Below are 11,897 nucleotides of genomic sequence, written 5' to 3'. Positions count from 1 at the left end.
CTCTATTGATGAATGACTTTATATTTATTGTAGAGTGTTTAATAAGGATAAATATAGAAAGATAAAGTTAATTAAAAATATGTAACTATTTTATTAGGGGATAAAATTTAATTAATAATGTCTTACATTTTTAAGTGGAAGGAGTATTCATTAAAAATTTTGGTCAAAGACATAATTTTTATTAATTCGAAGTTTTGAAACTTTAATGTCAATTTTCCTGTAACTAATAAAAGCAGAGAGGACCATCCTTGCCTGGAAAAGAATTCCAACCCTTGATTTTTGTTTAATCATCAAAGAGCAAATTATGTTAACAATAACATGATTACAAAAAGCCCAAGATATAAGTAGACTAATATCACAGGTTCACAAATAGAAAGAAAAGAAAGAAAACGAGAGACATACAAAACCAAAAGACACAAACAACAACGAAAAAGAAGAAAGAGAACCAAACTTGAAAACGTGACAAAGCTAGCATACCCAAAAAACACACAAGAAAATAAACGGAAGGACACAATGGCAAGCAATCCTCCAATTCAACCCTTAATTGACACAGTGAATATTAAGGAGGAGATAAATACGTAGAATGTTGAGGAGGAAGATGTTCTGCCACGAACAGGAAGAAAATGCCCATAACTCCAGCATGGCCTTGAGTGTTATTGTAGTTTGACTCCAAAGTGATAGTTTCACCCTCCATGATGTTGACAGAACCAGGTTTGGGATAACAAGTGCTCATTCCCACTACATACCCTTCTTCATTTCCTGCTTCCTTTCCTTTTCCATAGATTGGCTTTGAAGAACATATCACCCTTCCATCCTGAAATCACACTCTCACTACCTAATTTCACATAACATACTAAATAATGTCCTTATGCACAGTTCTCCCAATAATTTGATGCTGATGAAAGAAAATTTTATAGTAATTGTAAAGACTCTTTAAATTGTAAACCCTACCCTGATCAATGTAAGTAATTATTACTTAACTCATTTAAACTTTCTATCAAGAGAGAGAGAGAGAGAAAGATAATGACAGTTAAGTCCCAAAATATTAAATTAAAATGATAATTGGGTTCCCAATATAAATTTTTTTAAAAAATAATTTGCAAAAAATGATTAAGTGTGTTATAAACATGAATTTTAGATACAATGTGAGAGTTAACATTTAAAACTTTAATATCTTATTTGCAATTAGAACTCCTAAATTTATAATTTTTGAATTGATATTTTCAACTCATCTTGTTAAAAAAAATTATCAAAGATCTAACTATCATTAATTCAAATTTAGAGATCTGATTGTAATTCTCCCTAAAAAAATATTATAATGATGTGGAGATATAAAATTATATATCTTTTCTTAGCATGATTAATAGAAACTAATGCTCGTATTATGCATGCAATTAATCATCAACATATTGTCTAAGTCTAGTGCTTAATCATTGATTATGCTAAAAACTGAAAGAGAAAATTACCTTTCCATACAAAGTTAAACCAATTCCACCTGAATGTTGATGGCCAACACCATAGATGACATGACCTCCTCTAGGCATTGGGAGCCTTGATCTCTTCACATGAACACATGCACTTCTATCTTTTTGCTTCTCGTTGCATGACTCAACTTGATACTCAAACTGTAACAAAAAGAAATATCTGTTTCTTACTTACACTGACACTATAAATATTGTGTTTTAAACACTACAAGAAAGCAACAAAATTTTTGGGTAATCAACATATATGGGAACATTTTGTTGACATGCCTCTTGAGGGTTAAGGCTCTCGTGCGCATATGCAGGAGATGATGCAAGCAGTTGAAAAATTACTTCTTGATCCAATTTTAGTTTGAAAAAACACAATCTTTGATTATTATAGTTTCATTTGGTTTTATTTTTAGTCTTTATAATTTTTTTTTCAGTATTTTGAATCCTTATATTTTTAAAAAGATTAGGTTACTTTGTTTTTTAAGTTCTTGTAGTTTTCATTTTTCAATAGTTTTAGTTCCTACACTAAAAAAATTATAGTGTCTAAAAGAAAAATCAATAAAATTTTCGGGATTAAAAATTATTTTATCTTTTTTAGTTTTAATAAAACCATGAACCTATTTGGTTTCCAAAAGTACTTTTAGTGCCATGGTAATGGGACTTTTTTTTTTACAAAAAATGAGGTGTTTCTTGTGAAAAAAAAAAATCCACGAGAATTATGCTGTTTTCTTGGTGTGAAAGTTGAACTTAAATTCAAACCAACCATGTGTGTTTGGATAAGAGATATAATCGATTTTTTTTATCCCAAAATTGATTTTTTGAACCAATTTACCTAAACAGTCAAAAAAGTTCAAAATTAATTATGGGGTAAGACTTGCATTTTTTCCTAAGCTCCTTTGATCAGCTTTGTGTCAAAAGTTGATCAAAAGTGTTGGAAAAATTATAAAAAAAACCCAAAAAAGTTATTAAAAAAGCACAACATTAAATAAAAATAAAATTAAACTCTCTTCTCTTAACTTTTTTTCTTAATAAAATTTAAATTTTGTATCCTTAAAAAATTAATGTTTGGTATTTAAGAATTAAATTATATAGTAATTTGTATAGATAAAATTAATTCTGATTAAATTATCAAAATATCTTAATTTTTGTTAAAATTAATTTTAAAAAAACAGTATCCAAATAGATTACATTATAACATAATCAATTATGAATAAAATCTATCACTTAATCAATTATTTTCATAATCTATTATATCTAACTAAAATTTAAAAGAGTACTAAAAATAATTCACTTACTTACCATACATTTATGGGTTGTACTCCTTGTTTTGGAAGATCCACTGGATGATATTTGCAAAGTATCAGTCACATCAATTGAGTAGATGTTAAGAGGAACAATCAAATCACTCCAATCAATCCACTTAACTGTATATCTAATATGCAGGCTTCTCTTTGGTCCTTTAAAACCTTCCCTCAGCTTGCATTGAGCTTTATGATCACAACACTTCGAACCACCTTTATAATCCAATTCCAAAGGCCTCCCAAATCCATCCTTTGTGATGTTATAAAGATCACACCTACACTCAGTACATCCTAACTTATCTACTACACCTCTCGTATCAATTGCATGAACATTAAGCATCCATTTTTCTTCATGCCCTTTTGGGATCTCAGCAAGATTTCCTATTTCTACCCCAAAAGGATTTGGAATATATGTTTCAGTTCTTCGTGTTTCGGACCCGATGGCGAAATAATGTATTAGAAAATCATTCTGACATATCCCACTATTCCTTATCACAAAATGACCCAAGGCTGCTTCATCAGGTACTCTTGGGCCTTCCTTGAGTGTGCTTGTATTGCCTTTCTGTTGATGGTATCTGATCACAAGCCAATGGTGGAGATAAGTCTCATGAAGAGGTACAGAATTGCCTTGTTCATCAACTACTTCACCATTGAAGCTCTTGATTGCAATATGGCCTTTTGGGAAGGGAATATCGTAGTAATATCTATTTAGAACTGAGCCAGGTGTTAGTTCAAATTTGGGGGACAAAAAGACAGCTTCCTTCATCATCTGATTTCCAATACTCTTCCTTGAAGCATCAGATAGTATTGTTGTGCCTAGTAAGAGCAAAAGTATTGCTGATATCCAAGCTCCTGAAAGAACTTGCATGTTGATTCTGTTGACAATATTGACAAAACTCGTTAGTTTTCTTACTTCTACAAGAAAACCCATGTTAACATGAGGAAAATGCTGAGAACCGAAGAATTCTACTTGAAAGAGGAATAAACACACCACACTGGAATCATACAATAAGCTGCTTATAATTACAGTACTCTTCTATCCTTCAATTTCAACTTGTTAAGTCCCATACATGAGCTAATGACTCACAATACAAGAAGTCTTCATTGATTTTCAACAAACACGTAAAAGACTCCCAAAATACTCATAGACATTAACAATATTGCTTATTAAATTTACTTACTTTAAAAATAAAATTCTTGCATTTAATAATTTTTCCAACGTAATAGTAAAAAAGTAAAGTTAGATACAATAATTATTAAGATGCTATATAAATAGGACTAAAATAAATATTCTTGACTTATAAATGAGATTATGGGAGAGGAGTAAACAACAACAATGATAAACATGAAAATCTTTAACCATACTGATGGACAAGATCATTATTGACTACAGAAAACTCAAATGCAAGGACACATCTAACAAGAAACAATATCAATGAAACACCCCCAGGTAAAGGTAAAAATTTAATCATCAACTATTTTTTGAGGACCATTGAATAGCTTATACTATGAGTGATATAAAATAAATCATCAACTATCAAAATTAGAGTAGCTAGCACCTTCCGTCACTTTTTAACAAACGATCGTTTGTAAAAATTGTAAGGCCCACATTAATTTAATTTCTCTCTCTCATTTTCAGAATGCACCTCTGGCACATTCTCTCTCTCTCTCTCTGCCTTAAGAACTCTTGCATGATTGGCCTTCTTCATGTTTGTGGCATGAAAAAGCCAGAACAGGCTTCCATTAGGCATGTAATCAAAGACTAGCAACTTCTCTTCCTTAGAAAAATAGTAAGTTCTCAGATTAACAATATTTAGATATCTTAGATTTCTTAGAATTTTCATGTTTTGCTCAAACTCTTTCTTCCCTCCAATCTGAGCATCTTTGAGTCTCTTGATAGCGATGATGCTGCTGTCTTCTTCCTTCTCTCTCTCATGCATGCAAGCCCACTACCAGAACTTCCTCTTCTACACTTTACCTCTAATCACATCAAGCCTCCAATCCTCATTGGTCAGCATCAAAGGTGCTACCACTCTCTCGTCAAATGGTGCCCTCCACCTCTACTACCTCCAGCTCCTCCATCATCTTGTCACTGGGAATCTCGTATAGGATTCACTAGGTTGAGGAATTTCAATTCCTACCTTGATCTCCAGCAAGAGTCTTGCAGACAGAAATGTTGTGAATGTTAATCTCCCTCTCTCTCGCTCCTTAAGCTTCTCTTCTACTTCTAGTAATTCGATGCGTAGTTTTGTTAACGTTAACTAGAAACGACATCATCATACCACAAGTGAGAACTCATTACCATCTTCCTCTAACAGTGGTAGTCACCAATCTTCATTGGGTGAGTATGTTAGCCATGTTGCAGAAAAACGGATATGGTGAAAGTGGGGAGAGAGAGTGAGAGTGGGGATGAATGTGTGGACGAAGAAGGAGAGAGAGAGAGAGAGAGAAAGTGTGGGTCCCATTCTATTAAAAATAAATGAAAGATAATGAGAAATGGACGGTAGGTGATGGATTTTGATAGTTGATAATTTTTTTTACACCACCTTATAATATAGGTTAATTCAATACTTCTCAAAAAATAGTTAATGGTTAAATTTGCACTTTTACCCAAAGATTTCCTCAAAGAATTCAATATCTAATAAGAATTCAATCTGTTTAGAATTCTTGTGAGGTATTAAATTCTTTCAAGTTTTTTTTTATTGATATTCTCCCTTTAAACAGTTATTAATCTTGCATGGAAACTTGAGAAAAAGAAAATAAGAATGGAGACGCGAAGACTATAAAGAAAGCAGATACATCAGAGAAGAGGAAAAACTGAGCAATGGAAGATGAAAGAGCATACCGCATAAGACGAGACTTGAGAGAAAGCAAGAGAAGCATAATAAGGCTAAGTAGTGAAGATTTTGATTTTCAGACTTCAACCACAACCCATTTTGTCATATAGGCACTGGGAGGAAGTGACGAAGATTTTTTTGCGATTGAAAACTAATTAAAATTTAAATGAAATTAAGAGATAAACACATTGGTCTGTGTGTGTGGACGAGCTGAAACTTTCATTTAGCACCTAAGAATTTCTCTCAATTTTGTCCGTGGGAAATGGACATTTGGCATTGATTCTTATTTTGTCCAAAAGACACTTGACATTGACAGTTGACAATAATTTGATGGACGGGATCAAAATGTAATTATTTTTAATCTCAATTTAAAATATAAACAATTTAATATATATATATATATATATTTCATATTATTATGTATATTCAATAATCTAAGTTCTTTTATAAAATTATCTATTGGCAATTAAATTAACAATAAAAAATAATATATTTTTTTCATGAAAATTAAAATTTTATTAATGTATAAATTAAAAAAAAAAACGGTTTATATTTTGAATGAAGTAGATTCACACTTGCCGCATATCATTAAGAGATGCGCCTCAACCGTCAATTTCATTCGGAAAAGCAAAGAAAAACTGCGTGGAACGTTGAGGGGGTGGTGTGAACACGTTTAAAGAAAATGATCTCACAATAATAAAAAAACTGTTTTCATACTACAATTATTAATGGTGTTCACAAACAAAACTACAATCATTAAAGTCGTTCCAAGATCAAGCGTGATTTTATTGCAGGACTTGAACCCAAAAAAACAAAAGGTTTTGAAAAAAAATTAATAATTCCGTTAAATAATAAATACTAAAGTAAAAAAAAGTAAAAAGATTACTTCCTCTTTTTTGTAAGACATTTTTAACTGAGTTTCACCTCTCATAAGGTACTTACTTGTCTTCAAACTAACATTATTTTTCTATATTTACCCTTATTTAATAAGGTGTTTCACATTAAAATAAATATAAAGTAATTCATTCAATAAGAGCACTTAAAAAAAGACAATGATTATACCTTAAAAGACTAAAAATACCTTATTTGAACATTCAATCCTTAAAAAAATGTCTTATATTTTTTAACGAGAGAGTAAAAAGAAAGGAATTTGAATAACTGAAAACAACAGAGCAGAAATTAATGGCAAGGCAAATAATTTCATTTGGCACAATATTTGCGCTATGGATTTCCTAGACATTCTTTTATCGAATGCTCCATGGCCTTGGCTTGGCTCTATGATGGATGAATGATTTGATTTCTCTATTAATTTTATGTCTCAATTCATGTATCAAATAAGATTGAGCAAAGTAATGTGTGCATACTTGAAGAATTCATGAACGCTTACTAGAGACACCTCGATTACCTCGAGTGTAGACAGATGCACAACCCACTAGACCTTTAGTCTTCAGAGAGTGCAGAGATAATAGAGTAAATTAAAGGTATTGTGTGTTTAGTGGTTATCGATTGATCGACTTATAAGGATTAAATAAGTAACCACTTTATTAAATAAATAAGTAATTATATTATATTCCATTATCTCTGACTCAGTCAATTTAGAGATAAGGAATAACAGACGGCTACTGAGTTATAGATTGGGCCTCTGCCCATTGGGTTCACTTATGTGGTCCCCCTATTATGGTCCACACAAGATCATAAAGATCAATCTATTTGGACTTATTAATTAATGTAAATTCATAAATAAATATTTCAACAATCTCCCACTTGGATTGCATTAATTAAGCAAGTTATATAAACAAGCCACAAACAAAATTCAAAAAATGAAACTTTACAAAATCACTGGATCCTATAGGGAAATAAGTGATATAATATCTCATAATCTAAATAAAATATGAAATCTTATTCTAACACAGCTTAATAAGATAATAATATAAATCACTGATTCTTATGGGGAAACAAGTCACCTGCATAGCGTACCATAATAGAATCATTGAATCTTATAGGGATACAAATGATATAGACACATTTAACTGAACTGTACATAACTTACAGAAGAAAACAAAGCCTAAAGAAAAATTGTAATATAAAATATTCTCAGACTCCTACTAAACCAGGGCATCAAAAGAATTCACAATACCCATACAAATTACATGATTTTGAAAAAATTCTACAGGTAAGCCCTTGGTCAATGGATTTACAAGCATCTACGTGCCAGGAATGTGTATCACACAGGTTTGAGATTCAACAATTTTCTCTCTCACAAACATAAGTTTGATATCAAAATGCTTTGTACGACTACAGTTTCTATGGTTATTAGCATAGTATACTTCAAATTTTTTATCACATTAAATGGTTAGAGAACGTGATATTGACTCAACTAGATGCATGCTAGATATCAACTTCCTTAGCCATATAGCTTGATGTGTAGTCTTAAAACAAGCAATATACTCAGCTTTCATAGATGAAATTGCTGTAAGTGTCTATTTCATACTTTTCCAAGAAATAGCTCTTCCAGACAACTTGCAAATATAGCTGGTTATGGATTTACGATCCTCCAAACAGGAGATAAAGTCTAAATCTAAAAAATTAACAATTTCAAGATCTTCTGATCCTTTAAAGTCATAATTAGAAAACTCAACAACCTTAAAAGAATTTGACATTCTGTAGGTCAACATATAATTCTTTATACTTTGAAGATGCCTCATAACTTTCTTAGCAGCCTTCCAATGATTCAGACCTGTATCATCTAAGTGTCAATCTAGCAATCCAATGGCAAATGCTATATCTAGTTGGGTACACACTTGAACATACACAAGGCTGCTAATAGTGGAAGTATAGCTTTCTCATTTTAGCCCTCTTCTTATCATCCTTAGAATACTGTAACTCTAATAATAGTTCACCTTTTTGGATAAGAGTAGCTGAGAGAAAACATGAATCCATTCTAAATTTCTTAAGTACCCGCTCAAGGTGGTCTGTGATAAACCAAGACCACTATGAGATCTATTATGATAAATCTGTATCCCAAGAATGAAGGAGGCTTCATCTATGTTCTTCATGTCAAAATGGCTAGACAATAGGTGTTTTATCTCATTAAGAAAATCTATTGAATTGCTAGCTAGCAAGATATCATCAACATAGAAAATAAGAATGGAAAAATTGTTCCCATGAAACTTCTGATAGATACACTGATTTGAGACATTCTCAACAAAACCAAGCGAGGTGATAACTTCATTAAACTTCAAATACCATTGCCTAGAGGCTTGTTTTAACTAATAGATGGATCTCTTTAATTTGCACACTAGACGTTCTTTACCAGATTCAATAAAACCATCAGGTTGTGTTATGTAGACTTCTTCATACAAGTCACCATTCAAGAACGCAGTCTTGACATCTGTTTGGTGAAGATCAAGATAAAACTATGCAACTAAAGCCATTACCACTCTAAAAGCATCATTAGTGGATACCAAAGAGAAGGTCTCTATGTAATCGATACTTTCTTTTTGATTGTAGCCTTTAGTTATAAGTCTGGCTTTGTATTTATCAACTTCACTTATAACTCTTCATTTTGTTTTAAAGACCTACTTGCAACCCATTGGTTTAAAACCCTTTGGTAGCTCTACAAGCTCCCATACGTCATTGTGGTACATAGAAGCGATTTCTTCACTCATAGCCGCCAACCATTTAGAAGAATGAGTACTAGAAATAGCTTCTTGATAAGATATTGAGTCTAAACAATCAATAGCATCTGAATCAAATTCCTGTAAATACACCATGTAATCATCTAGAATAGTAGACCTATGAACCCTTTGGGACCGTCTTGGTTCAACGACCATATCCTTATTATGCTCTAAAGGTGGTTTATCTTCAACTTCATTCTGATCCACGACATTTTTTCTTTCAACATGAGGGGTTGTCACAATAAGTATAAGCAAAATATTGCTTTCATCATGTAAAGTGACATACTTAAGCACAGAGCTCCCACTGTCTAAAGCATCTTTAAAGAAACAAACTCAGTCAGATTCAATAAACCTTATAGTGTGATTTGGATAATAGAACATATACCCACGAGGTATGATGTAATATCCAACAAAAAAACTATCAATAGTTTTAGCATCAAGTTTCATCTGTTATTAAATGTAAGGTTTTACTTGTGCTTTACAACCCTCGTATATGCTTTAGCACAGGAGTCTTTTCAAAATACAACTCATATGTAGTCTTTAGAATTGACTTGCTAGGAACCTGATTCAAAATATAAACAGTAGTTTTAAGCACATCACCCAATAACAATTTCAATAGTGAGGAGTGACTAATCATGCTTCTAACCATATCCATGAGAGTACGATTTCACCTTTCTACAATCCCATTCAACTGTGGGGTGCCATGCATAGTATATTGAGCTTCAATGCCATGCTCTTGAAGGTACAAAGTAAATGGCCCAGGGTTCCTACCAATCTCAGCATATCTCCTATAAAATTATCCTCCTTTGTCAAATATCACACATTTGATCAACTTGCTAGATTTTAATTCGATTGCTGCCTTAAAGGTCTTGGATGCATTAAGAGACTCACCCTTTTCATGTAAGAGTTTAATCCATCTATGACGAGAGTAATCATTTATAAAGGTGATAAAATATCTGAAACCACCCATAGCCTCCATTTAATAAGTGCACAGATGTCAGTATGGATTAGGTCTAAAGTGTTTTCAGACCTCTTTTCCCCTTTGATTCTAGCTCTAGTAGGGAATTTTCCTTTTATGAAATTAACACAAGTCTTAAAATCTAAGAAATTAAGGTCTTGTAAGACACCTTGCTTGGCTATGTGTTCCAATCTCTCTTTAGAAATATGACTTAAATGATGATGCCATAACATAGAGGAATTATCATTAGGCCTTTGATGTTTATGCCTAATAGCAGCATTGATTTGGAGAATAAAAAATTCAAGTAACTAATCATTCAATCGATATAAACTATATATCAAGGAAGCAAAACCAACATTAATGGAATCAAAAAGAATATTAATTTTTTTATTTCCTTGGAAGAATGAATAACCACAAATATTCAATGCAGAAGTTGAAATTAAATTCCTTTTTGTAGAAGGTAAAAAAATAACATTGTTCAAATTTAAAACATGTCCAAGATTTAAACATAATTTCCAATGCGTTCAACTGATGTCTTACTCCCTACTATGCTAAAGAATGATTGATGTGCCTTACTTGGAACCTTCTGGTTTCTTAGCCCTCATAGAGAATTCACAATATGTATAGTGGTACTAGAATCCAGCCACTATAAGTCAAAGGAGGTTTCAGTGGTATTAGATTTAAAAAAACTAGACTAGAGGGGAAGTTTAAAGAATTATACCTTCACTTTCTTGTTTGTTCTTCAGTTGAAAGCAATTAGCTTTAATGTAGCTGAGTTTCTTGCAATAGTTGTATAATCCTTTAAAGGGTTTCTTTCTCAGCTTCTCACTCTTATCTCCATCCTTCTTAAAAGTTTGATTATTATGTTTTAGGCCCTTTAAGGCCTCATGCTTCTTTCCCTTTTTCTTATACGACCCTCCAAATTTGCTATAAGAGCCATGAGAAACATAGCTTACCAAGTGAGAGGACTTCTTCTTTATAGCTTCTTTTTCTTGAGTGATTATTGATATCATTTGATAAATAGACCATTTAAATTCTTGTAAATTGTATGAAGTCCTTAAGAATGTGTACTTCAATGGCAATGATTGAAGAATATGGTAAACTAAGATACTTTCACCTAAGTCAATCTCATATGACTTAAGCTTGTTGTAGTAATGAACAAGTTTTAAAATATGCTCCCCAACACCAGATACTCCATCATATTGAGTATTGTCAAGAAATGATAAATAGTAGTTTTTTTGAGTTTTGTCAAGCTTCTTGTATTTGTTACCAATAGCTTTCAAGTATTCCACTACAGTATTCTTTTTTCAGGAATGCTGTCCCTAATTTATTTTTTAATTGTATACTTGATGATTGCTAGACAGATTCGGTTGGACTCACTCCATTATTTATGGAAGGCCATTTCAAAAGCACTTGACTCAAAAGAGAGATCTATAGGCTTGGGTTCTCTCAAAGCTAAATCTTTTGCATAAATGGTAAGATACATATTCAGGGACTTTTTCCAATCATCATAGTTAGTCCTATTGAGAGTTTTTATAAAGGATAGTTGTGCGAAAGCAGAAATTAAAATCACAAAATAGAAAATGGGAAATATTAATTATGCGTGCATGACATAATTATAAAACAGAATTCCCCACAATTGATCATCAATT

The 11,897-nt window shown here is 31.9% G+C and overlaps 1 protein-coding gene across 3 annotated transcripts; it reads right to left on the bottom strand.

The window, feature by feature from the left end:
* Positions 1-322: 322 nt before the first annotated feature.
* On the bottom strand, positions 323-5,769 carry LOC129305705 (uncharacterized). Of its 3 annotated transcripts, none has more exons than XM_054945713.1 (4): positions 5,619-5,768; positions 2,772-3,648; positions 1,467-1,625; positions 323-814 (listed from the first exon to the last, which is right to left on the bottom strand). In XM_054945713.1, exons 1-4 carry the CDS (start codon positions 5,654-5,656, stop codon positions 560-562), a joined length of 1,329 nt encoding a protein of 442 aa, XP_054801688.1. In that variant the 5' UTR covers positions 5,657-5,768; the 3' UTR covers positions 323-559. The 3 variants fall into 3 exon arrangements, with proteins under 3 accessions (XP_054801688.1, XP_054801689.1, XP_054801690.1); XM_054945714.1 differs by lacking the exon at positions 5,619-5,768 and adding an exon at positions 5,076-5,187; XM_054945715.1 differs by having other exon boundaries at positions 701-835; positions 5,619-5,769.
* Positions 5,770-11,897: the final 6,128 nt, after the last annotated feature.

This window comes from Prosopis cineraria, unplaced genomic scaffold (assembly GCF_029017545.1).
Source record: "Prosopis cineraria cultivar Desert tree isolate PC_DT_omini unplaced genomic scaffold, ASM2901754v1 PC3, whole genome shotgun sequence".
Classification (NCBI taxonomy): domain Eukaryota; kingdom Viridiplantae; phylum Streptophyta; class Magnoliopsida; order Fabales; family Fabaceae; genus Prosopis; species Prosopis cineraria.
The sequence above is the reverse complement of the archived record's forward strand: the minus strand, read 5'-3'. Positions and strand labels throughout refer to the sequence as shown.

Excerpts from the sequence above, each read along its gene's own strand:
- LOC129305705 (XM_054945713.1), bottom strand. The coding sequence starts at position 5,656 with ATGCTTCTCTTGCTTTCTCTCAAGTCTCGTCTTATGCG. Across the intron at positions 1,626-2,771 it reads GTACAACCCATAAATGTATG|TTTGAGTATCAAGTTGAGTC; the intron begins GTAAGTAAGTGA and ends TTTTTGTTACAG. Across the intron at positions 815-1,466 it reads GTTTAACTTTGTATGGAAAG|GATGGAAGGGTGATATGTTC; the intron begins GTAATTTTCTCT and ends GTGTGATTTCAG.